The sequence below is a fragment of the Lepus europaeus genome, chromosome 12 (genome assembly GCF_033115175.1).
Source record: "Lepus europaeus isolate LE1 chromosome 12, mLepTim1.pri, whole genome shotgun sequence".
Taxonomy (NCBI): domain Eukaryota; kingdom Metazoa; phylum Chordata; class Mammalia; order Lagomorpha; family Leporidae; genus Lepus; species Lepus europaeus.
The window spans coordinates 35,213,750-35,240,484 of NC_084838.1; the positions used below are offsets into that span (position 1 = coordinate 35,213,750).

Here is a 26,735-nt window from a genome sequence, read left to right on the forward strand (position 1 = left end):
AAAATGAAAGATTTCTCCGAAGGCTGAGGGAACAGATCGGGCGAGGAGCTTTGCAGTGTCTAATTCTGGCCAAGCGTTAATACCTGCACTATGCAAGAAGTCTTGGCAAACCACGAGAGGCTCCTTCCAGAAGCAGAATCCCGACTAGGTGACAAAGATAGGAAGAGACGCTGCAATTCTGCAGTCATTGAGGGAAATGCCAATTCCTACAAGGTCCCCATCTATGGTCATTGATGTCAAGACTGAGGACCGTGGACGGTGCTATGTGCTGGCGAGGATGGGGGTTGTGGCAGCTGGCACAGTCTTGTAGGAGGCAGCCTGGTGTAGCCTGGGGAATTGGGTGTGCGCCCATCTGTGGTGCCAGCCCCGTCCTCTCCTGCTGCACTCTGTCTGGCGGGGGCTGGTCCCTGTAGGTGGCACTTCCCAGGCTCCAGGTCCACTGACTACCTGGATGGGCTCCACCGTCTCTGCTCTCCGGGCAGCAGTCACTGGCCCAGGAGGCGGCTGTCAGCGCCAGGCTGTGCCGGCTGCAGCTGGAGATTGCCTTGAGGTTGAGTCTGGGACTTCCTGTGCTGCCATCTTGCTGCCCTCACTCCGGGAGTAAGATTCAGAGATGTTCACGGACGGTGGGAGGAAGGGAGGAGCCAGGGTTGCTTGTCCTCCTCCTCAACCTCAGCTGGCATCTCCGGGCAGCAGCAGCCTTCCTCCAGACGGCCAGCTCCGGCTAAACAGGTCGGCTAGGAGGCCATCCTCCCGGGAGGACGCCCCGCTCTGGCCCTCCAGCCCAGGGGGAGGGCGGTTCTGTGCTGCTGCCTGTTCCCGGGCTGCCTTGCCCAAGTGGCTTCCCGGCTCTCTCGGGCCCCAGGTGACTGATTCCCTGCATCAGGTCCCTCCATGTGAAACACTGCAGGTGCTCCTGTTTTCTGGTCCGATGGATTAACACACCTGCGACCCAGCATCCCGATCCGGATCCACCAGGGGACTCGCGCAGGGATTAAGACACCATAGCCGGTGTTGGACAGCCAGGTCCCTCCAACTCCAATTGCAGCTCTCTGATCACATGCAACCTGGCAGGTGGCAGATGATGGCTGAAGTATTGAGCCCCTGCCACCCGTGTGGGAGGCCCGGATGGAATTCCTGGCTCCTAGCTTTGGCCTGGCCCAGACCCCATTGTTGCAGGCATTTGAGGAGTGAATCAGCAGATGGAAGATCTCTCTCTGTCTCTGTCTCTCTCTCTTTCAAATAAAGTAAAACAAATGCTTTTAAATTAAAAAAAAAAAAAACAGTTCATGGGAAAATGTAATTGAAAGATGAAAATGAGCATAAACATTATTTCTCAGTGTAATCTCCGTGAAGATCAGGAAGTTTTGTAGGCGCTCAGTCCGTCCCTGGAGCGCTGGGTCCTGGAACCTGACCACGTCCGTGCGGGCTCTGATACATTATGAACGGAAGGGAAGTGAATGCCCTTTAAAGATTTTTTTTTTTCAGGTTAGGGAACCAAAGGAAGCCCGAAGGAGCCAACTCAGCCGGGTAAAGTGGATGCCCAATGATTTTCCATCGAGAGGACTGCAAAAGTGCCCTTGCGTGATGAGAGGCACGAGCAGGAGCCTCTCGGTGGACAGAGCTCTCTGGGGGAAGCTCTTTTGTTGCGGTGGTGGTTTGCAAAGACCCGTGCTAAGTTTCTCAAAGCACTCTCTTATGAAGCAGCAACTATCCTGCTTTGGCCCTCAGGAATTCAGCATGACCGTCCCAGGAAACCATCGCCAGGACCCTTGCTGCTGACCCGCCTCCTGTTGGCTTTGACTGACAGCTCCCACCTCCTGCTGCCCCGGCTCTGAGTGTGCTTTGTCTTCACCTCCTGCTGTGTGTGTGATTCTGGGGGAAATTTGCCAGGACCTTGATCCCCCTTCTTTGCGATTCCAGGTGACAGCGCTGCTCTTTTCTGCGAGTGACCTGGACTCCATGGTGTTGGCCGCCACCAAGCAGAAAGTTTACCCAGCTCTAATGTGCCTGCCGGAGTTGCATAAACAGAACCAGCTGAGATGTCAACGCTGTTGTGTCTGCATTAACCATTGGTCTTTTTCAATCAGGGTACAAAGGAGATTAATTCTTTTCTGGGCAAAGTGATAAAGATGGTCTGCCACTGCAGGCTTCATCTTTTTCTTTCTTGTTTGCTTTTTTTTTTTTTTAAAGATTTATTTAATTATTTGAAGGTCAGAGAGAGAGAGAGAAAGAGAGAGAGAGAGAGAGGTTTTCTAATCCACTGGTTCATTCCTCAAATGGATTGGCTGGGCCCAAGCAAGGAGCCTGGACCTCCATCTAGGTCTCCGGTGGGTGCAGCACTTGGGCCATCTTCTGCTGCTTTCCCAGGTGCATTAGCAGGGAGCTGGATTGGAAGAGAGGCAGCTGGGACTTGAACTGGCGTCTATATGGGATGCCGGCATCACAGGCAGTGGCTTTACATGCTACACCACAATGCCAGCCCCAGGTTTCATCTTCAACATTGTCTCATCCACCTTCACTCATTTGTAAACTGCTGATTTCTTTGGGGCACTGTCCCCATCAATGTTTTTAAAATGCCAGTGACTTCACCATTCTTCTACCCAAAGTTCATCATAAAATTGATTTTTGTTCTTTCTTCTGTTGAGGCAGAATTCATGTTGCTCTGATTGGGCTTTTTCCAAACTGATGTCTTATCCTTCTAGTGTCTCAGTCTAGATTCTGCTCAGATATGTGATAACAAGTCAGCATGAGTTTATCTCAGTGCAAAAAGTTTTGGAGGGGCTGGCGTGGTGGCATAGCAGGTAAAGCCACTGCCGTGATGCTGGCAACCCATATGAGTGCCAGTTGCTCTTCCAGCTGCTCCACTTCTGATCCAGCTCCCTGCTAATGCATCTGAGAAAGCAGTGGAAGATGGCCCACGTACTTGGGCTCCTGCACCCACGTGGGAGACCTGGATGAAGGCTAGCCGTTGTGCCATTTGAGGAGTGAACCAGTGGATGGAAGATCTCTGTTTGTCTCTCCCTCTCTTCTCTCTAACACTAACTTTCAATGAAGATAGCTCGTCTATCTCCTAGAGAAACCCTGCTGCAGGGCCCTAAAAAAAGGCATGCGACATTGAGAGTGTTGCTTGTGAAAACGGAAAGTGGGAGTTAGGCCAGATAAGTATGTGTGCGATGTCGTGGGAGTGGCTGGAGGAGGACCAGGAACTAGGGACGGAGGAAGCAGCAAAGCAGGAAAGAACCTTGCCTAGAATGGGTGATGAGCGGTCTCTAGCCTGGGCGGTGGCTGATTCAGGTTTAAAAGACTGCACACTGTGACCTCAAAGGATGAATGGCAGGAGACTGTGATACCCCAGGCAGACGAAATAGGAATGAGAGAAGAGGCCAAGACGTGTTCTGTCCAGGGAACAACACACATAGGGCATGACGCTGGGCAGGAGGCTCTCGGGGCCTTGCACACTTTATGAAGGATTCTGGACTCTGTCCTGTGGAATCACAGAAAGCAAGCTGCACTCCAAAGACCTCAGAGATCTGCACAATCTCTCGTGACATAAAGGGTCCAGAGAGGGGCAGGGGCCGGCCCAAGGTCACACTGTGACATAACGGGCCCAGTGCCCAGATTTCTTGATGCATGTTGAGTAGATTTCTCTTCACTACATCCCTCGCTCAGGGATGTAAGGCACAGTCACTGCCATTGAGAGCTTCATACATGGGACAGGGACTGGTAGTCAAGTAGTCTGGGCATTTAGCCTAGCAGTTAGAATACTGGTTAAGACAGCCACATCCCATATCAGAGTGCCTGGATTTGTTGCTTGGCTCTGGCTCCTGACTCCAGCTTCCTGCTAACATAGACCCTGGCAGGCAGCACATGATGGCTCAAATAATCAGGCTCCTGCCACCCACATAGGATATTCCTGGTTCCTGGTTTCAGCCTCGCCCAGCCCTGGCTGACCATGGCATGCATTTGGGGAAGTGAATCAGGAGATGGAAGAGCTCTCTCTCTCTCTCTCTCTCTCTGTCTCAGATAAAATAGCCTTGATGTGATGGTCTGTGACATTGGTGGCCCAGTGAATATGTCTCCCCACGTTCATGACTTTGGAAGTCCTCTCCCCTTGAATCCACACTGGATCTTTCCAAAATAATATGGCAGAGGCAGCACTCTGCCAGCTCAGAGCCTACACCTCAAGGCAGTCTGGTGGCTTCTACTTTTATCTACTTGGAGCCCTGAGCGGCCACATCAAAACTCTGGCTACCCTGCAGGAGAGACCACAAAGAAAGACCATGTACAGAGCCCCTATGGAAGGGGAGTGACTTCAAGACTAACTGGAGAAAGAGAGAGAGAGAGAGAGAGAGAGAACCCCAGCTGTCTCAGCCTACCCAGCCCAGCCTACCCAGCTGATTTGCCAACTGACTGCAGCCACATGGGTGACCATCTGCAAGACCAGCAGAAGAGCTTTCCGGCTGAGCCCAGCCCATATTACAGTCACAAGCAAGCAAAATGGTTGTTACATTAAGCCACAAAATTTGGGAGTGGTCTGTTATGCCAGGAATGGATTCTCAAAGCCTGCAGTATGAAGTGGAGATTGGAAAAGGAGAGTACATGGAAAACCAGAGGCCTGAAACGAATCTGACCCAAAGGGCTAAGCTGGGAGAAGTTACAGAAAATGGGGGAGATGAGCTGTGGGCATCACCAATGCATTTCAGCAGATCTCTCTCTCTCTCTCTCTCTCTCTCTCTCTCTCTTTCTCAATCTCTCAACCTTCCAATCTCTTTCTCTCCTGTGTGCCCAGCCTTGGGCGAGGCAGACACGGACACAGAGAAGGACTGACACTGCCCAGCAGAGAGACAGCTGGATCTCAACAATGAAGGTACAAAGTGAGGAGTGCACAGTGCCCCGAGGAGGGGAGACCAAGGGGCAAAGGGGTTCTGAAAAGAAAGGAATGGTCTGGTCTGCTTGGAGCGACAACCATGGGAGGCTTCATGGAAAAGCTGGGATCTACCTTGGTCCCTGAAAAGCGAGTGGAGTTTGGAGTTGATGAGAAAAACTTCCCAAGCGGCAGATTTCATGCATGTAAAAAGTGTCACGGTCAGGCTGTTTGGGCCTTCAGGGAAGTCACCTGTGGCTTGTCCCATCGTGGACCGTAGTATTGCTTAGAGTCTGGGATAAATCCCCCAAATCACACCTGTGGAAAGATATTTTATTTTTAAGATTTATGTATTCATTTGAAAAGCAGAGTTACAGAGAGACAGAAAGAGAAAGGTCCTCTATGTGCTGGTTCATTCCCCCAAATAATGGCTGCAACGGCCAGGGTTGGGCCAAGCTAAGCCAGGAGCCAAGAACTCTGTCCAGGTCTCTCATGCGGGTGCAGGGGCCCAAGCACTTGGGCCATCATTTGCTGATTTTCCAGGCGGACTAGCAGGGAGCTGGACTGGAAGTGGAGCAGGAGGGGTTCAAAACAGTGCTCGTATGGGATGCCGAGGTTACACGCAGCGGCTTGACCTGCTGTACCACGATGCCAGCCTCTGAAAAGATATTTTAAAACTAAAGGAAGCCTGAGTAACAGCCTGGCTATGTGAGTTAGTTAGGCAGAAAATGAACCCTGAGTGGGTGAGATTTCTCTCAAGGTAGCTCACGTTATGATCATGGGTTGGGAGACAAATAAATGCCTAAGAATAGCTACAGAACATTAATTTTTCATTGATCATAATATCATTTTCATGAACATTAAAAATGTAGACTTTTGGGCAAGAAATAATTTTCACAAAAAGGAAGAAAAGAGATATTTGGGAGGGTGTGGCATCTCTCATCGTGTGTCTTTGATCTGCCACCAATTGTTGGTGAGGGTGGGCCTGTTAGGACCTCCCAATACGGCTTGAGGGTCGGGGAGGGGGACAGAAGGCTCTGGAGATTTTCAGAGCAGGGCAGCAGCCCAGCTTTGCCTCCTGCCAGCACTGGCTCAGGTGCATGGGAGACGCTCAGGGTGGTTCACGTTGCTAGAATCACTCAACGCTTGTTCTTCACCCATTGTGAAAAGAAGCCGCCCAGGAAGGCTGAGGGCCCCGATGCCCACACCCTGGGAACAGAACAAAGTCCCTTTGGGTCCTCACTTGGCTCTGTCTGCACCCCACTTTCCTTCACTGCCCCTGAGGATTGGCACCGCGTGCTGGACATGCAGGAAAGAGAATGCTGAACTCCGGGCTCTCCCACTCCCTCCTCGGCTGTCCCTTGAGGCCTCCAAGGTGACAAGAAACCAACTGATGACAGGAAACCTTTGTGATGCACACCCATCATGCAACAGGAGCATGCCACCCTGCCAGTCAGGGACATTTCAGAGGAAGGGGCAAGGCAAAGAAACAAGGGGATGTGAGAGGGTCAACTTCTTGGAGCTGGGACACAGTGAGTAAGGCAGGCTGGCCTCTTACCACCAGAGCCACAGTCTGAGGGCTGTCACTTTCTGTGTGCTGTTGCAGGCAAATCATTCTCTCTAGACCCCATTCATTCCCTCTGCAGAAAAGGGGTATACAAATGTCTCCTGGAATTCTTCATGATAATTAGATGAGACAATGCATGCACAGGGTCACGCGCAGCGTGTGACACTGAACCCAGTGTTAGGCCCAAGGGTGGAGAAGGGACCCAATCCCTGAACCTGTGCCTCATGCCCCAGAGGGAATGCATAGCTCCCCCAGCCTCTCTATAGGGTCCCCAACTTTCAGCCCTCCAAGTTTAGAGGTGCTGATGTGGTGTAGTTTTTGTTTGTTTCTATGATAAGATTAAATCTAGTCTTGAAAAATATCAGAGCAGAGATAACAAACAGGAAAAGCAATAGTAATCAATAGAAGCCAGATGCAGTCATTTAAAAAAACATTTTTGTTGGGGCAGGCGCTGTGGTGTAGTAGGTAAAGCCACCACCTGCAGTGCTGGCATCCTGTATGGGCACTGGTTCGAGACCCAGCTGCTCCACTTCTGATCCAGCTCTCTGCTGTGGCCTGGGAAAGCAGTAGAAGATGGCCCAAGTCCTTGGGCCCCTGCACCCACGTGGGAGACCCAAAAGAAGCTCCTGGCTTCAGATCAGCCCAGCTCCAGCCATTGTGGCCATCTGGGAAGTAAACCAGCAGATGGAAGACCTCTCTCTCTCTCTCTCTGTCACTCTCTCTCTCTCTACACCTCTGCTTCTCTGTAACTCTCCCTTTCAAATAAATAAATAAATCTTCTTTTAAAAAGTCTATTTAAAATATTTTTGTTGCTCCGTTGTTGTTTTTTACGAACTGAATCATCCTCTGGACAAACTTCACAAAATGAAAGTATGAAAGGGAGAGAAAGGGAGCCAGAAAGCAATAACGAAACATCAACGTGATCCAAGAAAGGTGTTTTTAATAAAAGTGATACATGTTTATGGTAAGAAAAAAATTGGGCAGTGTACTCTTGGAAGGGTATAAAGTGGAAAACAAATCTTTGTTCACTCCTCTGGTTGGTCATCCCCTACCACTGGTCCCATTAGGCAGACTTAGCCACTTTTGACAGTAAAAACCTTTTATTTATTGCTTTCCCATTGCAAGTGGTGGTATCTACCTTTAAAAAAATTTATTTTCATTTTGTTTGAAAGGCAGAGAGAGAGAGAAAGAGAGAGAGATCTTCCATCTGCGAGTTCACTCCCCAGACGCCCACAACAGCCAGGGCTGAGCCAGGCCCAATGCCAGGAGCCTTGAATTCAACGTGAGTTTCCCATGTGGGTATCAGGAACCCAAGTACTTGAGCCATCACCTGCTGCCTCCTTGGTTGTACATTAACAAGGAGATGGGATTGGAAGCTGAGCCCAGACACTCTGACATGGAATGTGGGCGTTCCAAGGAGCATCTTAACCCCTGGGCCAGGTGCCTGCCCTAGTATCCAACTTTTGAAGGTCACGGACTCTAGAGAATTCTCAGAGGTATGTGATTTGCTAGAAGATAAAGAACATCATGTGAAAGAATTAAGTGCTCTCCTACACACTGGCAGAATAAAGATATCAAGCGAAGAAACTCCCCAAAGGAAGTCCAGATGGCCATACAATTGAACTTTATCAAGCTCATCAGCCTGGCCATCCCCCTGCTCTAAAAATACCAAGAAAGCTATGCAAAAAAAGGGCAACCCGTGAAACACACAGCAAAGTCTTCACGAAACCCGGCCTATGACCAGAGAAACCCTGCAAAGCTCTTACCTTGTTCCGTAACCTCAAGACACACGGGCGCAAACTTTCAAACTCCCAATTCAAGGAGGTCTCTGTTCAGACTTGCAGGATACCAGGAAGTGGGACCATCCCAAGGGACTTGACAGAGCAGCATCAAATTTCAGAAGCAGGCAAGGAGACCATGGGGCACTGTTGTGACCCAGTGCTGGTGCTCTGAGACACCTGCTAAAGGCCAGCCCCCGTGGAGGCGGTATGAGGGTAAAGCCTCTAGGGGGTGACTGGATCAAGAAGGCTCCCCCCATGAATGGGGCTTGTACCCCTGGAAAAGGCTTGAGGGAGACTTGTGCCCCTTCTGGCGTGTAAGGACACAGAGGTACCATCTACAAGGGACAGGCGTAGAATCTTCTGGCTCCTTGATCTGGGACTTCCCAAACTCCAGAGCCGTGAGTCAGCAATTTCTGTTGTTTATCAATGACCCCGCCTAAGGTATTTGGTTACTGCAGCCCAAGGGACTTGTGACAAATAACGCCTGACTGTACTAAGATCACCTGCCAAAAGTGAACGGCTGGACTATTAAGAAATGTACCAAGAGAAATTAAAATACCATTGCAGTCAGACGTCAGCCAACCTGTAGGGTCGGTTCTATGATCTCGCATGGAGTGAAGTTTGGGGTGGGAGGCATCGCTGATCTCATGAGGGAAAAGCAAATGAAAAGCCTCACTGTGGGGACAACAAACAAAGTTTGGAACAAGATCTGCGCAAGAGGACACCCCTGCTTCCCATCACAGCGTGCTCCTGAAAACCCGGCCATCAATCAGAGCCTTGCAAAGCAAATCATATTTGCTCCATAGGAATGAGGCTATAATTGAAGCTTGCTCTGCTGATCAAGGATCTGGTATTAGGTTAGTTCCACGGAACTCCCTGCTCTACTCCCCCACCCTCCCGCAAGCCGACAGGGAAAAGAGACCTCTGGGACTGGCTGCAGCCCAACTCCACTCACCCGGCCTGCAGGACCCCAGGAGGAAAGGCTAACCTTCCTGACCTTGTGAGGAACCTCATGAAGAACCAACTCAGAATTCGTCCCCACCCTACCCCCACCCTCACTGTAGACGCCCTGGCAAGAAGGTGTCCAGGTAATAACGTGCATGTAACAACCACACACTGCTTGCTTTGTGCATGCCTGTGGTCTCACATATGGAGAGGGACCCAAATGCCTAACTATAGGACACATTAAAATGCCAAAAAGCCTTCCTAGAATATGCTGAGATAAAAAGGAGAGGCTGTATTTCCTTGGTGCTGAAATAGCATTGTTTTATGTATCACTGAGAAAGAAAAAAAAAATTGCCCAACTATGAGATGTCATCAGTGGCAAAGCACATGCTGAATCCAGAGATGAATAAAAATGGGTGTCTTGGAATGATGAAAAGTTGTAATTAACTTTTAAAGAAGCGATAAGTGTTATCTCTCCGTAGGAACCAAGCCTTGCTAAGGGACCTAGCAAGAAAAGGTGGCCATTATTTCTGCTGGAGTGATGGGAGAAGGTGTGTAGCCAGGAGGTGAGTCTTGAAAGATTTTTTTCAGTGGCAGCCAGAGTGGGAAGAGCATCCTGGGTTGGAGGAAAGGCACGGAGGAGACAGGGCAGACCTGGTTATGGACCAGCAATTGGAAGAACTTAGGATCCTGAAGGTGTGGGGAGGGAGCGCTGGTTTCTAAAGCCGGAAACACGGAAGCCACTCGTAAGTGTGCTGTAATACTGGGGTGGTGGTCTGGACCCTAGCAGGTTGGGGATCGTTCAGCCCGTGGACTCGAAATTCAGTGAATCTACAGCAGGCTGGTTTTCAAGCTGATCATATTGTATGGCCCACAAGTCATGGGATAAGTATCCACGTAGCTCTTGGCAGGAAAAGGTGCCCAGCCCTGCATGGGAGAGGGCAGAGCCGCAGAATTGCGGGCTGACAGGACGAGAGCTAAGCTTTGGAAAGGTCTGTTTGGCCAGGGAGGCTCAGCTGGCGAAGAGTAGGAAGAGAGGCAGGGATACGGGTCAGCCAGATTGGGGTGGGAGAGGAGAGTTGGGGCTGTACAAAGAAGCCAGATTGTAAAAGGCTGAGATAGCCCCACGGTGGGGGAACGAAAGATCTACAAGCACACACAGAGGTAGAGACAAATCTCATGGACACGACGTTGAGAAAAAGCAGCCAGATACAGAGGACAGACAGCAACTGCACTTGTATCAAGTCCCGGAAGAGGTAAAGAGCCAGCCTTATGTTGTTAGCATGGTGCTTATCCATGAGGCTTAGATACGTGCCGGCGGCTGCCGGGTGCTAGGGATGTTCTCGTTCTTGATGCTGCTTACAGGAGTGCGTCCACGTTATGTAAATTTCCTGAGCCAGACACTGGAGATTTGTTCATTGTCTATGCGTAGGTAATATTTCAAAGAAATACAGCCATGGAGGGAAGGTGGAAGTAGGGGCCAGAGTGAGCTGAGGCTCTGCAGGTGCGTTTGGTGACAGGGGAAGGTGGAACTTTCTCACCTCCAGACCTGTGACACAGACACACCGATGATTTGGTGGAGAAAGAGTAGCAAGTGGGAAGTGGTGGGGTGAGGAATGAGAGAGGAGGACGCCCTGACCAGCACCTGGATGCTTCCCAGGAGCCGCTGTGTCTGGGTTCGGAGGAAGGGCCCGCAGGTGGACCCAGAGAGAGTGGCTAAGGAGGTGAGGGGAAGGAATGCTGGGTGGTAAGGGACACGGCTGCACTCTGGCTTGCCGAAAGCCGTAAAGGGCGAGTTTGGCAATGGGGATTTGGATGTTGGCCTCAGCAGAGTTCTGAGAAGGACCGGGTGTACAAATGATGTGTGGTCACACAGAGGGGAGCAGGCACACATTCATCCTGAACCAGCCCAGCCACAATCACGTGTATGCACGGACTTGTTAGTCTGACAGGCAGAGAAGTTAGGAGATGGCACTTGTTCAGGGGCCCAGCAAGGCTTTCCCGAGAGTTCCTGAGTCTCTGGACCAGGTAGAGAAAGAGACGCAGGTGGTGGGCTCCAGGATGTGGAGGTTGCTGGGATTTTCAGCAGGTTAATCGGAGGACCGGAGAGCACAGATGGGCCCTCCAGCGTGGGCGGCCACCGTGCTACGTCTTTGGCCTCTCCTATTGAACATTCTAACCAATGCTTCAGGATGAGAAAGCAAATCAGATTGTCCAACCCCAGTGGTAATAACTGAGAGAGGGAGAGGGAGAGGGAGAGGGAGAGGGAGAGGGAGAGGGAGAGGGAGAGGGAGAGGGAGAGGGAGAGGGAGAGGGAGAGGGAGAGGGAGAGGGAGAGGGAGAGGGAGAGGGAGAGGGAGAGGGAGTATACGAGAGAGAACAGATCCGGTGTGGTGGTGTCCACAACAGGCCATCGGAACAGGATCATGGCCAGAATGTTTCTATCCTGCTCATAGGATTTGCCCCTTTTGTCCCCTCTGCCCCCATTAAACTGCCGCTGGCTCGACCTAGGGGCATCTGACCCCTGTTCACACGAAACAGTAGCAGCAACAATCCCACAGAAGGACACCCAGGGCTCTGAGAGGACCACAGACTCCTAGGAATCAAACGGCTGCAACGGGAGGTGGGTAGCTCTGGGCTGCTGTGCGGTGGCCTCCGCCCAGAGAGCTGGCCCTGCCGGGCATTGCCATGGTCATGGGAGTGGTGGAGCATGGGCAGACTGGACTGGTGGCTAGCGAAGGTTGAGGTTTGGAGATGTTTCGTCTAAGAAACAACTTGTTTGGCAGTCGGAGGAGTGCCAGAGTGCCTGGAAGCTGTCTTTGGCAAAAGGTAGCCACGGAGAAGGCAGAGTGCCATGGAACCCAGCTGAAGATTAGGACCCAGGGCAAACCTATAGGAAAGCTGGCTTTGGCAGAGCCCAAGGAAAGTGTATGAAAATCTCACCCATCGAGTCAAGGGCTGGGAACGGAAGCAAGTGCGAATTTCACCCTTTTTGTTGCATTATTATTTGTCGCATGCCCAAGAAGCACCTGCATTGTGCAGAAGGCTTTCTCAACATCATCTTACTTCATCAGGGAGCTGCCTACGTGCAAAGGGCTTGAGACAAGGATTGGCACATGTGAGCAGCCAACATCAACTCCTTGTGACGCAATCCTCTTCAGGACTCTAGCAACTAGAGAGCATTCTCATCCTCATTTTCCAGAGCAGAAACTGAAGCTCAGGAGTTCAGCGCTATATCCCAAGTTGCACGCCAGGTAAGCTAGAATTTCAATCCAGCACTGAGTCCCAAGCTCCCCACTGCTCCCAAGGGTGACGAGGGACTCATACGTTGAGTTCATTCTTGGACCAGAGACTTCAAAGGTCTCTTCCTTGTCTCAGGCTCCGTCCCAGGCATGTGCCTCTTGTCCACCCATGGTCTCCTTTGAAACCTCTCCATGAGAGGCCCGGTTATGAGCGGACTTTCCCGCCTATGTTCACTCAGAACCTGCCAGGCTTTGAGTGTGTCCCACCAAAAGCGCTGGGGGCTGAATGAGTGCGACAGCGTTGGGGGTGGGGCCTGAGGAAGGAGGGGTAGTCAGGTGTGAGTGTTCCGCACTCTGGAGTGGACTGGTGGCATCATTGCAGGGCTGGCTTTGTTATCGCGAGGGCGGCTTCTGGGATAATCCAGGTGCCCAGATCCCTCTTCCTTTCAGCAAGACTCTGGCCAATGCTCCCCGCTTCCTCTCGGTGCTGAGCTCCAGCAGGGACCTTCCTCTCTTTCTGGCTGTCCTCCTCCATCTCACAAGGGCATTTGCATGGAGAGGCAAGTTCGGCAGAGCCGAGTGCAGGGGTTTGAGGTCAGACAGGCTGGGTGTGGCCCCATCCTTGCCTCCGCCGGGTTGAGCAGCCTGGACCTCCGGCTCTTCATGCACAAAACTGAGCTTCTAGAAGCTATTTTTCTCAGGCAGCTGTGAAGATTGCAGAGGATGCATACAGAGGTGTCTGGCACAGAGTAGGTAGGTGTTTAATAAATGGTAGCTATTATTATTACCCGAACTGTGTCACCAGGCCACATTTGATGTCTGAAACCCAATTTTTCGGTTTAAAAAACATGCCTTGTGAAAAAGGGAAAAGGAACGTGGATTCATTCAGTTCATTTTTTTTTCCTTAAGAGTCATCATTCATAAAACATATCCATTAAAAAAAGAAATGTGAAACAAATAGTGCACTTAAAAGGAAAGAAACAGCCGAGCTACTGGTTTGAAAGAAGCATTTCCGGTAAACACCAATAAGAAACACGGGGGGAGGGGGGAGCTGCACGGGTTTTTTAAGGGGGAAAGTAAAAGAGGAGCTTGTTGCTATTGGGAGCAGCATGGAGCAGGTATGGACACCAGGTCAAACTGGGGGTAGGGGTGGGAAACTGGATCAATTCCTGGGGAGCTGCAGGAGAATGGGGTTGGGGAGCAGCTCTGAGCAGCCTCCACAGAGGTGGGAGGGGCAGCCAGCCCAACAGGAGTGGGGCACATGGCAGGTGAGGCCTGGCCAGCTCCCCAGCATCGGGATCCTGTTCCGAGGGCTGGGGTGTCCTGCTGACCGGCAGCCAGGCAGGCCACATGGCCGTCAAGCCCTGAGATGGGGAGCGGGCACCATCTCTCAACCCAGCTGCAACCTCTGGGCTGGGGCATGGAGCCTGAGGCTGTGGCTAGGGAGACAGCATTGCTGGGGAAGGGGGACCCGAGCTGACTCTGGTGCCACCTCCCTTTTTGGAGGTGCAGGCTGACGGAGCACGTTGCTTTGCGAGTCCGCATCTCTTAGGAGGGAACTGCGTGTTTCCCGAGGTCCTGGGGTTCAGCCAATGCCTCTCATTCCTGTTAGTGGGTAGAAGAACAGTTACTCCTACAGCCCCTCTCACCCTCCCCTGCTTACAGCCCGCTTCTTGCCACGGCCCGTGGCTTACTCTAATTGCTTCCGCGCTGATACCCGGCTCCCAGCCTTTCCCCTACCAACCACTCTCCACTCAGCAGCCAGAGGGAGCCTCTTCAAGTGTATCAGCTTGTGTCCCTGCTCCGCCCACTGCCTTCCCGTGGCTCCTTGTGTTATCACACACAGGCCAGAGGGCCACGTTGCCTACACTGCCTGATCCACCCGCCTTTGACCTTGGCTCGGGCTGCTTTTCCTTTTTTCCCCGTCTGCTGCAGCCACACTGTCCCCTGAACATGGCAGGCACGCTCCTGTCTCCCAGCTTCTTGCGTGGAACGCTATTTGCCTGTCCTGCTCACTTACCTCTCCTCTCTCTCTGCAGAGGGGTCACCTGAGGGCGTCCTTCCCAACCTTGAGGTTTCACATTGCAGCCCCGCCCTGCTGGTTCCACCCCTCCCCCTTCCTGCTCCATTGTCCTCGGTAGCATTTTTTGTAAACTGACATAGGAAAACACCTTAGCATTCCTGTGCATTGTCTCTCTTTCCCCTCCACAAGGGCAGCTCCACAGGGGCAGAGAGTTTGGTGTGGCTTGTTCATTCCTGGATCCTCTGCTGCCAGAACACTGTCCAGCACACAGCAGTCCCTGCAGAACCGTGGGTGAGGAATGAATGAGTGTTCTAAACAAGAGGCCAAAGGCACGTGGACTCCAGGCCCAGGAAGCACGCCAGGGACCTGGTCACTCCAGCTGGAACACAGGGCCAGAGTAGGAGCTCAGAACCAGAGGGATTCCCCGGGTATCAGAAGTGGGGCATGAGGTCAGAGCCTGGCCTGGAGCCAGGCCGAGGGAGGGAGGCCGGTACCCCTCCCGTCGGGGCTTGTCCCAGGCTGTGTGTCTTGGAAGCCAGGGCACCCAACAGGAGGAGACTGAAGGGCAGGTTGCCAGGCAGGGTCTCCAACCCCTTTAGCAAACATCGGGCAAGTTCTCCAGGCTCTCCCTCCCTCCCAGATGTAGGTGTCAGGGGATATTGCATATTGGTGTGCCTAAGTGCAACTGCTCATTCAGAAACCTGCACAGAGGTGCTGAGGAATGGCAGACACTAGAAGCCTGAGGTCAGAGGACACCTGTGATGTCAGCGGCCACGTGGCTGGGTTCCACTGTCCTGTGGACTTTTAGGGGTGCAGATGCTGAGAAGAACTCTGTTCCTGGGAACCTTGAGCTTGGGGAGGATGTGCTAAGAGCAGCCTAGGAAGCGGCGGCTGCAGAAGCCTGGAAGGAGGAGTTGGGGCTGGAGATCTGGGCCTGCGTTCCTTGGCGTAGCCTAAGGTATTCTCCAGTAGTATTCTCCAGTAGCTGGGCTCTGCCTCTGATCTGGATGGCAGCTTCCTGATAACCCAGCGCTGGCTTGGGACTGCCCCTGCCTCACCCCTGCCCTCCGCATTCGCTGGGCCTACTTGCCTCACAATACGTCCACGGGAACCAAGGTCCCCAGCAACAGGGACAGCGCAGTGCCCCTCCTGCCCTGAGTTCCGGTCTTCCCTTGGTAGTTCCGTGGCCTCCCTTCCCCTAGATGCGTGCACCTGTGAGGTCTGGCTGATAGACACAGGGCACTTAGTCGTAGAGCTGTTGTGAGGCTTACATTGTAAGGGGTGGTGTAAGCACTTCCTGAAGGTTAAATCTCCATGTGACAAGGTCATCGATGTGATGATGCCCCCCCCCCCCAACACACCCGCCATGCCCCAGCTGCTGGGATTTCATAGCTTAGTGATGGAGGTTCCCATTCTTCCTGGAGAGGTCCTAGGGCCCAAGGTTGCAGGTCAGCTCTCTGGAGCACTTGTGGTCCAGGACTGCTGGCCCGAGGTGAGACAGTGTGGCCCGTGCAACTGGAAGAAGTGACAACCACGTTGAGGGGCAGGGGCCTTGTGCTGACCTGAGGACAGTGCCGCCGGCTCTCCCCTCGCCCCGAGAGAAACCGAGGAGGAGGCCCTCTTCGAGGTAGGGACGTGGAGAGGTCAAATGCCTGGAGCAGACAGTAGCGCCCACGAGGTTGGGGCCCCAGCTACCCTGGACTAGGCAAAGGGCGGCGGTGCGGGGCAGAGAGGTGTCCTCGGCCGGGGGCTCTGAGGTTAGGCAGCCTAGTACCAAGGAGCATCTTCGGGGACCCTCGGGGCTTGGTCAGGGCCCCTGGGGGCGGCAGAGCGCAAGCTGCGGGTGCTCCTGCAATCGCCTTCGTGGAACGTTCGCCCGCCCGGACCTGAGCGCCCAGACCTCGGAGAAGCGGTCTCCAGATGCCGTTCAGGTGCTCCGGAGAGCGCTCGGCGAAGCGGCCGCGGCCACTGCGCGTGCCGGCGCGAGGTCTTGGCACCCCGTTCACCGACCCTGGGTGCTCGGGCCCCCCGCGGCCGGCAGACAGCAGCACCCACCCGGCGGAGAGCCGGGGGCGCGGGAGTGAGTGTGCGGGGAGGGCGGCCCTCCCCGCCGCCGCCGCCGCCGCAGCGCCGGCGCCTCCCCCTCCCCTGGCGCGCACAGCCCGTCCCCGTCCCTGGAGGCGGCCCGAGCCGCCGCCGAGCAGCCTCGCCTTCGCCTCCCGCGTTTCCTGCCGCCTGCCCTCCCCCGGCCGGGCTCCAGGGGCTGCCGCCGAGCAGCTCCGGCAGGGAGATCGCCTCAGAGCGCGCACGGGGGCGGGCGGAGGCGGCCCGGTGCGGGGCGGCCGCGCTGAGAGAGGCGCGCGGAGACGCCGGCCCCCTCTCCGCGTTTGCTCGCTCGTTCCCCGCCTCCCGCACTCCTCTCGCTCCCACCCCTTCCCGGCGTGATTGATCCGTCACGGGCACTGCCGCCGCCGCCGCTGCTGCCGCCGCCGCCGCGGCCGTTCGGAGCCGAGCAGGAGCCAGAGCCGGAGCCGGAGCCGCGACCGGGCCGGCGCCATTGCGCGGGCGCCGCGGGGAGAGCTTGGCGCGGGGCGGCGGGCCGGGCCAGGCCATGCGGGCCGAGTGAGCCGGCGCCCGCAGCCCGCGGCGCGGCATGGCTTCCCCGCGGAGCTCCGGGCTGCCCGGGCCGCCGCCGCCGCCGCCGCCGCCGCCGCCCGCGCGCCTGCTGCTGCTCCTGCTGCTGCCGCTGCTTCTGGCGCTGGCACCCGGGGCCTGGGGCTGGGCGCGGGGCGCCCCTCGGCCGCCGCCCAGCAGCCCGCCGCTCTCCATCATGGGCCTCATGCCGCTCACCAAGGAGGTGGCCAAGGGCAGCATCGGGCGCGGCGTGCTGCCCGCCGTGGAACTGGCCATCGAGCAGATTCGCAACGAGTCACTCCTGCGCCCCTACTTCCTCGACCTGCGGCTCTACGACACCGAGGTGAGCGTCCGGCCGCCCGTGCCGTCGGGGCTCCGGGGGGCGCTGGGGGCAGTGTTGGAACGGAGGCGAGCTCCGGCCGCGGCTGACCCGCCTGCGCCTGCTGAGGCGCTCGCTCCCCGGGGTCCCCCCGGGCTTGGCTGATAGCTGGAATCCAGATTCGCCGAACACCCCCTCCGCCGGGATTGTGGGGAGGGGGGTGGAGTGGGGGTGACAGCGAGGACTAGGGCTCTCCTTTGACCAAGGAAGGACCCCCAAAGGCCTGCAGTGGTTGCCCCTGGCCAGGTGCCGCTCATGGTTGCCAGGTGGGAGGAATAGGCGCATTGATGGCAAATTGGGCCACCTGGGACTGGAGGGGCGTCGGGCCTGCCCTCTGTGTTCCCCGGGAGAGCGAAGATGCGCTTTGAGGTCCGGAGGGCCCCGGGACCCCAGGGGCCGAAGCGCGCAGCAGGGCTGGGCGTGCGGCGCGCGCCAGTAGCTCGGAGCCCGCACGGCGCGGGTAGGTGTGGGGCTACCGGCTCTGCAGCCAAGCTGCCTGGTGCGCTTGGCGTTGCCGATAGCCGGCGGGTTTAGGAGGAGACCCTGTCGGGCTCGCTGCTCAGAGAGTGCCCCGGCAGATCTCGCCCCGAACGCGCGGTGCTGTCGGACTGCTGACCCCGCGGCTGCAGGCGCAGCTTCTCCCGGCGCAGACTTGAAGCGTCCTAGTGGCCCCAGCACGGACTTGGAGCGCGGCAGCGGGGCTTGCCCTCCGGGCTTCCTTCTCTGAGCCCATCCCGAGATCTCTCCCCACGCCTTCGGCTTGGCGTCCGCCCGCAGCTTCAGTGGGACGTTCGCCGCTAGCCCGGGGCCTGGAGGAGCGATCGCTGGCCGCACAAGGTCGGGCGTGCGAGTTTTTCGGGACTGAGGGAGCCCCTGCGCTCCGGTCGCAGCGTCTGAGCCGCGGCCTGAAGGGGGCAGTGATTTCCTGTGCAGAACGCTCGGTTGGCGCCTCTAGCCTCGCGCCCAGCCCGGCCGAGGCAGGGGGCTTGACCCCAGCTCCCCCCGGGGGGGCGGGGGCTGGGCGCTTCTGCTGGAGCGCTGGTGCGGACCCCCTTTGGGGAGGAGGGTCGCGCTCCCGCGCTGCGGGTGCACCCCAGGCCTCGTTTCTGCCTGTCTCTGACCCTCGTTCTGTCCCCGGAGAAAGAGCAGAATGTAGATTGTGTCTTATTCCCCGCCTCCCCCGCTCCGCGATGAGCCAGCCGGCTCTGCGCGGTAAATAAAGGTGAAGGAGTAGATGGCAGTTGGCGGCGGGGTGCGCAAGCTGCCGCAGGCGGAGCCGCGTCTCCTGCCCCGGGAGGGTGCAGCTAGGTGGCCGTGCAGGGCCAACCGGGCGTGAAGTCATTTCCGAATGACGTTCGCAGCTCCCTCGCCTTTGCCGGAGCATTGCAAGTTCTCCGGGGGTACCTGTCCGGCACACGTAACTGACAGCCGCGCAAATGCGCGCGCTGGTGCTCCTCGGCACTGTTGCTTCCATATACATTCTTCTGGAAGGGGCACCAGAGAGCCAGGGCTTTGTAGACAGGGCAACCCTGCTTGCATCATCACGAAGTGTTGTCAGCTGCAGAATGTTTTCAATGTCTTCCCCTTAGAGGGAGATTTCCCAGTAGGCTGTCTGGGGCAGTTTGCTTGATGTTTCTGGGTGTGGATTGAAGCTTTTACACGTTTTATTTTTCAAGTGAGTCTTGATGACTTTCTGAGTGAGAGAGCCCAAAGGCCGGAGGACAAGGCAGCCAGCAGGTGCTTCGCTTCTCCTGGAATATTTAGGGAACCCTGGGGAGGAAGATAGGATGGTGTGTCAGCCTGGTGCAAAGAGAGAAGCAGCTCTAGCCTCCTGGAAGGGCCCAGAGAGAGGGCTTTGGGGTGCATGGTGCCTTCCCCACCGGCTGACCTTGAGCCAGGTAGCTCATTTCTCTAGGCCCAGGCGTCTGCCTCTGAAGATGTGGGATACAATACAGACTCAGCAGAGTGCTGCTGGGAGGCTAGTGAGGGCTAACTGACCACGGAGGGGAAGGGCGAGGGCCCTTTAGCTGCCCGGCTCAGCGGCCAGCGCCCTGCCTGGCGTGCCGGAGGCACTGGGTAAAGGTTTCCCACCTCCCTCTCTCCCTCTGTTTTCATTTGTCTTGGACTTGCAGCTCGGATGTTGTGGCTTCTGGGGTGATAAGGCGGTCGCAAGGCAAAGGTGAAGACGGCTGCTCTCTCGCCTTCGGATTCTCGTGGAGCAGAGGGAGGTTATCACCAGGAAAAACGCATTCTGGCTAATTGTCAATGGTGTTGGCGTCCACAGTGAGGGATCCCAATTGGGAGAATGCCCAGGTGATATGTATATATCATTACTTGATTTTTTAAAAAATAAGTGGCCTGGAGGTTAGACTAGAGGTAGTGTTTCCCCTGAGCTACAGTGGAAGAAGGATCGGCCTGGGTCGTTTCCAGCAGAATGTTGCAGAGTGGGCTAAAGAGGGGCTTTGGGGGCTGCTTTATTCAGAGAGCCCATTGTTGTGGATGTGTGTGTGCCTAATTACTTGCCGGCTGTGTCACTGTCTGTAGACTTGAAAGCCAGAAGGATGTGGCCAATGGGTTTTGGCTGGCTTTGTTGACATTCGCTGTCAGTCGGTGGCCTCAGAGGCCAGTTGTCCGCGCAATCAAAAGGAGATGGAAATTTTGCAAGGAAGGGGTTAATCCAGTCTCTGGGGACAGTCTATCTCATTAAAGGAGCTTCATGCATGGGGTTGCCCAGGACTCTTCTCTGCTGGAATTAGGATAGCAATAGACCTTTCCAAACCAGTTCAGTGCCATGTGTTTGTAACAATGAAACATCCCAGCTAAACACCTGTCCATCAGAACCTCTGCTTCTCAGGTGTAGCATCAAATCAGTTCGGCACACACCTGTTTATACGGGGGTGCTTCCAAATGCTCGTGGCAAGTGGGATTAGAAGTTTATTTTGCTGCAAAAAATTTCGAAATCCATGCATAATTTTTTTCCGTGTACTTTTTGAGTAATGCATTTTCCGTGTACTTTTTGAAAACTGCATATGTTCCAAGGAGGATTTGCATATGCAAGTATAAAACCAACACAGCTGAAAATATAGATTCAGGAAGTGTCAGAAACTGCAGGAGCATGGCAGTTACTATATGAAGAACCTGGGTAACATGGTTACTGCATCTAGAGTATTACAGTTTAGCTCCAGACTTCCCATGAGTCAAGGTTAAAAGGTAAATGTGATAGATACTATTACTTTTGTGTTTGATTAAAAGAATCTGAGGGAGGGGGCTGGCACCTACAGTGCCGGCATCTCATATGGGCGCTAGTTAGAGTCCTGTCTGCTCCTTTTCCGGTACAGCTCTCTGTTATGGCTTGGGAAAGCAGTAGAAGATGGCCCAAGTCCTTGGGCTCCTGTACCCGCGTAGGAGACCCAGAAGCGCCTGGCTTCGGATCGGTGCAGCTCTGGCCGTTGTGGCCATCTGGGGAGTGAACCAGCACCTGGAAGATTTCTCTCTCTCTCTGCCTCTACCTCTCTGTAACACTGCCTTTTAAATAAATAAATATTTTTTTTTTAAAAAAGAATCAGGGAATTTTTTATATGTCGCAGGAAATGCAGAAATGATCTACATTCATAATAACTCAGGGTGTTTGGCGAGCAGTTAAAACACCACTTGGAATGCTCACATCCCTTATCAGAGGGCCTGGTTCAGGTCCTGCACCTGCTTCCAGTCCACACCCCGGGAGGTAGATGGTGGCAGCCCCCAGTACTTGGGTGCCTAAAACCCATGTGGGAGAGCTAGTTTGAGTTCCAGGTTTCTGGCTTTGGCCTGGCTATTGGCCTGGTCTGCAGGACTTTCAGGGAATGAACCAGCAGATGGAAGACCTAGCTGTCTGTGTCTGTCTCTCTGCCTTTCAATAAAATTAATTTTGTAAGGCTTCCATTTTGACCTTTCTAAACTCAGCAATGAGTTTAGAAAACTATTGGCTTTTCTGATTTGATTAATGTTCATTGTAGAAAAATTGGAAATTACAAGTAGCATTAAAAAAACAATAATTGCCCCTCACCCACCTACACAAAAATCATTTTTGTTTAATAGCTAGCAACATTCCCTTCCAGCTGTAGTGTTTACTGTTTTATACTAGAGATCTTATTCTATGTGTTCTTTTATATTTTGTTTCCTTCAGTTAACATTGCATTTTGGATATTTCTCCTCAAATCTTCCTTCTAAAGATCATTTTCAGTGGCTCTATGCTATACTATGTAGGTACTTTAAAAAGTTCATGGAAAAATGGAACTAAAAGGTAAACTTATTTTGGCTCAAAAAATTAGAAATCCACACATGAGGGTGATCTTCAAATATTAATGAAAAATGCATATAACACATATGATGAAAAACTCATGCATGAATTTAAAAAATTGCACCAAAATAGTCACCTTCTACTTCCGTTTTTCTCTACTAACTCTTTGAAGTACCCTTGTATTCCCATGCATGCACTGTAAGTATTTAATTGCACTGAGTTGGGCCAAAGCTGGGAACTCAGTCCAAGTCTCTCACGTGGACAGCAGGAACCCAATCCCCTGAGCCATCACCGGCTGCCTCCCAGCGTGTACATTAGTGGAAAGTTGGAATCGGGAGCCAGCGCCGAGGTACTATCACATGGGATGTCGGCTTCTTAACCACTAAGCCAAACCCCTGTCCCCACTTGTCACGAGCCAAAGACACATAGTTCAGGTGTGCCGCTCTTGGCATGCCCTCCTGATGCAGGGATCCAGCTTCGGAAGCTCAGGGATGGGTGAGTGTGTATTCGGGGGGCTCTGCCAAGTGCCTACTCTTACTCATTATGCTTTAGAGAGGAACCAAATAGCAGTTGGATTGAGGCTGAGCTTCCCGAAGAGCTGCTTCCTGAGTATAGCTCAGTGGGTGTTTATTCTGCTGGTCTGCAGGGAGGGACAGAGCACAGCTCTGGCTGGAGGGAGGCCGCAGGTGAACAGGGAACAGAGGCAAGGACATGGTTCTTCTCCTCAGTGCTGGAGAGAAGAGGGAGATGGTTCTGTCATTCTGTGATTGTACTAAAACCCTCAGACTGACTATAACTTTAAAAGGGTGAATGCGATAGTATGTGAACTATTCCTCCAAATGGCTGTTATGCAGAATAAACAGAGTGGGAGTTCTTTCTGATCAGGCTCGCATCTTCAGGGCTGTAGCCACATAGCCAGAGCAGGGCACTTGGCCCTTCGAAAGTGTGATGTTTACTTGTGGTGGTGGTGGGTGTCACAAGGGATGGAAACCCATTTTCCTGAAACCCCTGGGCTGTACAGTGATATTAGCCATCTCTCCATTACTGTAATGAGATAGCTAAGGCAGGCTACTATATAAAGAAAAGAGGTTGATTTTGGCTCATGGTTCTAGGGGTGCAAGGTTGAGAGGCTGCTTCTGGTAATGGCCTTCTTACTGGCAAAGGCTCAAGGGGGCAAGAGCTGGAGAGCAGGTGTGTGTATCTTTTCTCTCTCCCTCTTATACAGCTACTAGGAGTCAATCGTGGAGACTCCACCCTAAAGGTTTTATCTAATCCTAATCACTTCCCAGGATCCTACTCTAAGCATCATAGTCCACACTCTCCTAATCCCTCACAATGGAAATGAAAATTCAACACACGAAGCCCAGGGGAACACTGAAACTATATCTAAACTGTAGCAGCTGTGTTCAGGCATGGCTACATCCAGGAGCTCAAATGGGATCTTTGAAAATATCTTCCCCTCTGCCTCCTGGCTCTGATCTCCTCTATGTTGGCTTCTCTCTGGGACAGGCTCTCCCCATGTGGCAGAACAGATGGCCTCTGGCAGCTCCAGGCGTGTACACTCCCGGTTTAGAAACTCCAGTAAGAAGAATGTTCCTTTCCCAACTGTTCCAGCAAAACTCCCAAGCTCAAGTCTCATTGGCTTGAACTGCTTCATGTATTCTCCTCTGAACCATTCACCTGACTGATGGCCCGGGCTTGGGACATCTGCCAGTTCCTGACGGGAGAGGGAGGGCCTGATCCCCTCGCATGAAGGGCGGAGAACAGGTGGTTCCTCCTGGGAGCTCCATGGCTGGGAAGGGGCTGTGTGTGCGCCGTGGGTCTGATCACGGATATCCACAAAGGCAGGCGCTGGGGAGATGCTACGCTGAAGGCAGAGACAGCAGGAGCCAGGGACATGAAGAGAAAGGGAGGGTGGAATCTAGATTGAGAGAGGCCTCCTGCAGGAGGAGATGTGTGTGGGAGCTTCCAAAAGTTCATGGAAAATACTATGCATAGAGCTCAACTGGTTTTTTTTTGCTGCAAAAAATTCTTTGAATTTCATTTTCTACAAATTTTTTTGAAGTCTCCCTCGCCCCCTGCCATGATGCTAACAGTGAGGCAGCGGTCCAGGAAAGTGGAGGTTGGATCCCAGGAGGCTTCCCAGGATCAAAAGATGGAGTTCACGTCAGGGAGCATGGACTTGGTCTTCCCCGGGTGAGGGTTTGTGGTGCTGGCCGTGCACAGCCTTGAATGCTGGTTGAGCTTCACTGTGGACTACGAGGGGCTGCAGGAGCATTCGGACATGGGTGTGGTCTGGCCAAGGCTGGTGGGAATGGAGAGGCTGGGCTATGGGCAGCGTGGGCTTGGAGGCCAGCAAGCCAGGATGCATCCCCGTTTGGGTACCACTTCCTGGCCCTGTACTCTTGGCCAGGTCTGTGTGCCTTGATTTCTCCATCTATAAAATGGGGCTAATAGGTTACCTGCTTTCTAGGGTGGGCTGGACAGCAGTGAGATGACCCAGTAACCCGAGCTTATCGAAGCTCCATGCTCCGGGAGTGCTCAGTGAAGCTTTGCTCCGTGGTTGCTGTTGTTGCTTCCAAGCTGTAGGGGGGCCATCTCGCTGACCTCACCGAGATGTTATGAGGCATCAAGTGGTATGCACTCTCCGCTTTGTTTCTGGGGTGCTGCATTGCTGAGAAGGGGCGTCGGCGCACGAGGGTGCAGATCCGGAGCGCTTACGAGTGTGTCTGTGAGCACGGTTTCCCCCCCGTCTCGGGTCGTAGCCGTGCTGGGCACTTTCTCTGGCCGTAGCTCTGAGAGGGCAGGGCCAGCCTCAGTCCCAGGGCCCTCTTGGGCCTGGTGGAGCTGCAGGAGGATGAAGGAGCGCCTGCTCTCCCGGCTGACAGCCCACGGGATGGTTCACCTCGGTCGCCTCCTGGCGTCTTTAGCCTCCCTCACTGCAGGTCTTAGGTGGCCGTGTGGCTGACCTCCGAGCCATAGCTGCCTTCTGATGTTCCCACCAGCACCAAGCACTGAGCTCCCACAGTGAGGGTGATGCCTGGGCCAGGCCAGCGTCCCACCCAGGACCACCCTTCTCTGTCCTCAGGTTCCCTTGAAAAGGGGGCGCAGCACAGTAAGAATCTGTGTAGCTGTCGGGGTCTGTCTTTACAGGGACTGCTTCTGGTGTTTGCTTTTGCCTTCTTGTGGGTGCAGTGACGTCAACGTCTTTTTAAAAAATGCATTTAAAACTTTGTTTTCATTTTATTTGAGAGAGAGAGGGAGAGAGGGGTCTTCCATCAGCTGACTCACTACCCAAATACCCATAGTAGCCTCGTCTGGGCCAGGCCAAAGCCAGGAGCCTGGATTTCAATCTAGGTCTCCCATGTGGGTGGCAGAGACCAAAGTACTTGAGCCATCATCTTCTGCCTTGCAGCGTGCACATTAGCAGGAAACTGGACTCAGAAGTGGAGCCAGGACTCAAACCCTGGCAGTGTGACGTGGGATGCCGGCATCCCAAGTGGCATCTTAACCGCTGGACCAGATGCCTGCCTGGACATCAACCTGTTCGTCCGGAGGTCTGAGATCTCAGAGGGCAAGTACCCAGTTGGAAGGCTCAGATAGCAATACAGATAGACGTACTAAACAAACGTGTACATGAGGGCTATGCCTTTTGGTAGCTAGAGTAAACCAGGCTACGCTCGTCAACAAACTTGGCCTCTCTCGTGCTTAGCACGGTCAAGTTTATACGTTGCTCACACAAAGGCTGGTGTGTCAGAGGTCCTGGTGGGGGTGCTTTCCTCTGAATGGTAACGCAGAGGTCCAGACTCTCCGTGTTTTGTCTGCAAGGAGGTGGGGTCTGGGAGGGGTCCACAGGGAAGACATACTAGATGCTTAAGTGGTGCATACTATGTCTGTTCGTACTTCACTGACTGCAAGTAGTCGCGGACCAACCAGCCTATCTTGAAAGGAGGCTGGGAATACAGAGGGGCACGGGCATGTCTTAGACACCCCATTTCTGGAAGGAGAAGCCAAGATGGACTGACAGGTGTCGGAGATCTTGGGGACCGTACTTGTGGAAGACCAAAGAGTGGGTCGAGAATCACCCAGTGCTGCTGTTGATCCTTGTGAAAAGGAGAGGAGGAAGGAAGGAGACGAGGGTAAGGAAGAGGCTCAGCCCAAGGTGCAGCTCCCGGAAAGTCTCGGCCAGCCCACTGGGGAGCCCCAGAGGGAAGGCTGCCCTATATCTCCAGGTGTCCTGTGCTGGACTAAAGAGCCAGGCTCTAGAACGCTGGCCCACCCCAGGCATTGACTGAGGGCTGCCCTGGGAGCCTGGGTCCCTGGCCTGGATGCCGTGGCTGCTGAGTGTGCCTCCTCCTGGAGCCTCCCAGGGAGGCCCGAGTGGCTCCCCTGCTTGGCTGCTGCAGCCCTACCAGGGCCCTGGCACTGCACCCACCGATTGAGCGAACTTTTAGCTGGGCGCTTGTCTAGGCCCTGGGCTATAGAGGCACCTGCCCTTCAAGATCTCTCTGTCTAGCAGATGGTCAAGACGGACAGAAGTGCTCATGTGAGGCTTGATCCAGCCGTGCTGGGGGTCAGGAGATGGAGCCAGGGAAGGCCTTCCCCTTCTCTAGACACCTGCTAGGTGTATCCCATGTTGTTTGGGAGGGGAACGTAACCTGGCTTCTTAGCTCTGATTGCTCGGGTTATTTGGTTCTAGGAAGGTGAGAAAATTAAGTGGCACAGTTTGCCCAATAAGCAGCTGCCTGGCGTCTGCTACGCTGTTTCCTCCTCCCTTCTCTGTGGGACTCAGGCACTGAGGCTGGTCCAATGCTTTCCTCTCTTACCTGGCTTTCCAGGGAGGAACAGGTGTTCTAGGCTGAAGCAGTGGGAATATGAGCCCCAGAGAGGGTTGGCGGTCTGGGTTCCAGTGCTAGGTTAGCTGCTGAGACTGGGGAAGTGGGCTGCAGCATGGATGGAGACTCTCTGCCCAGTTGCTAGCACCAAGAGGTCAGGCCCTAGGTGTGTGTGTGGCTCCA

At 54.1% G+C, this 26,735-nt stretch overlaps 1 protein-coding gene across 1 annotated transcript in view; it reads left to right on the plus strand.

Annotated features, from left to right (window-relative positions):
- Positions 1-17,078: 17,078 nt before the first annotated feature.
- GABBR2 (gamma-aminobutyric acid type B receptor subunit 2) overlaps positions 17,079-26,735 on the plus strand; it is a 351,363-nt gene continuing 341,706 nt past the window's right edge. The window contains exon 1 of the mRNA XM_062206955.1: positions 17,079-17,402. Within this exon, the coding sequence (XP_062062939.1) occupies positions 17,079-17,402 (324 nt within the window). The remainder of the gene's footprint in view (positions 17,403-26,735) is intronic.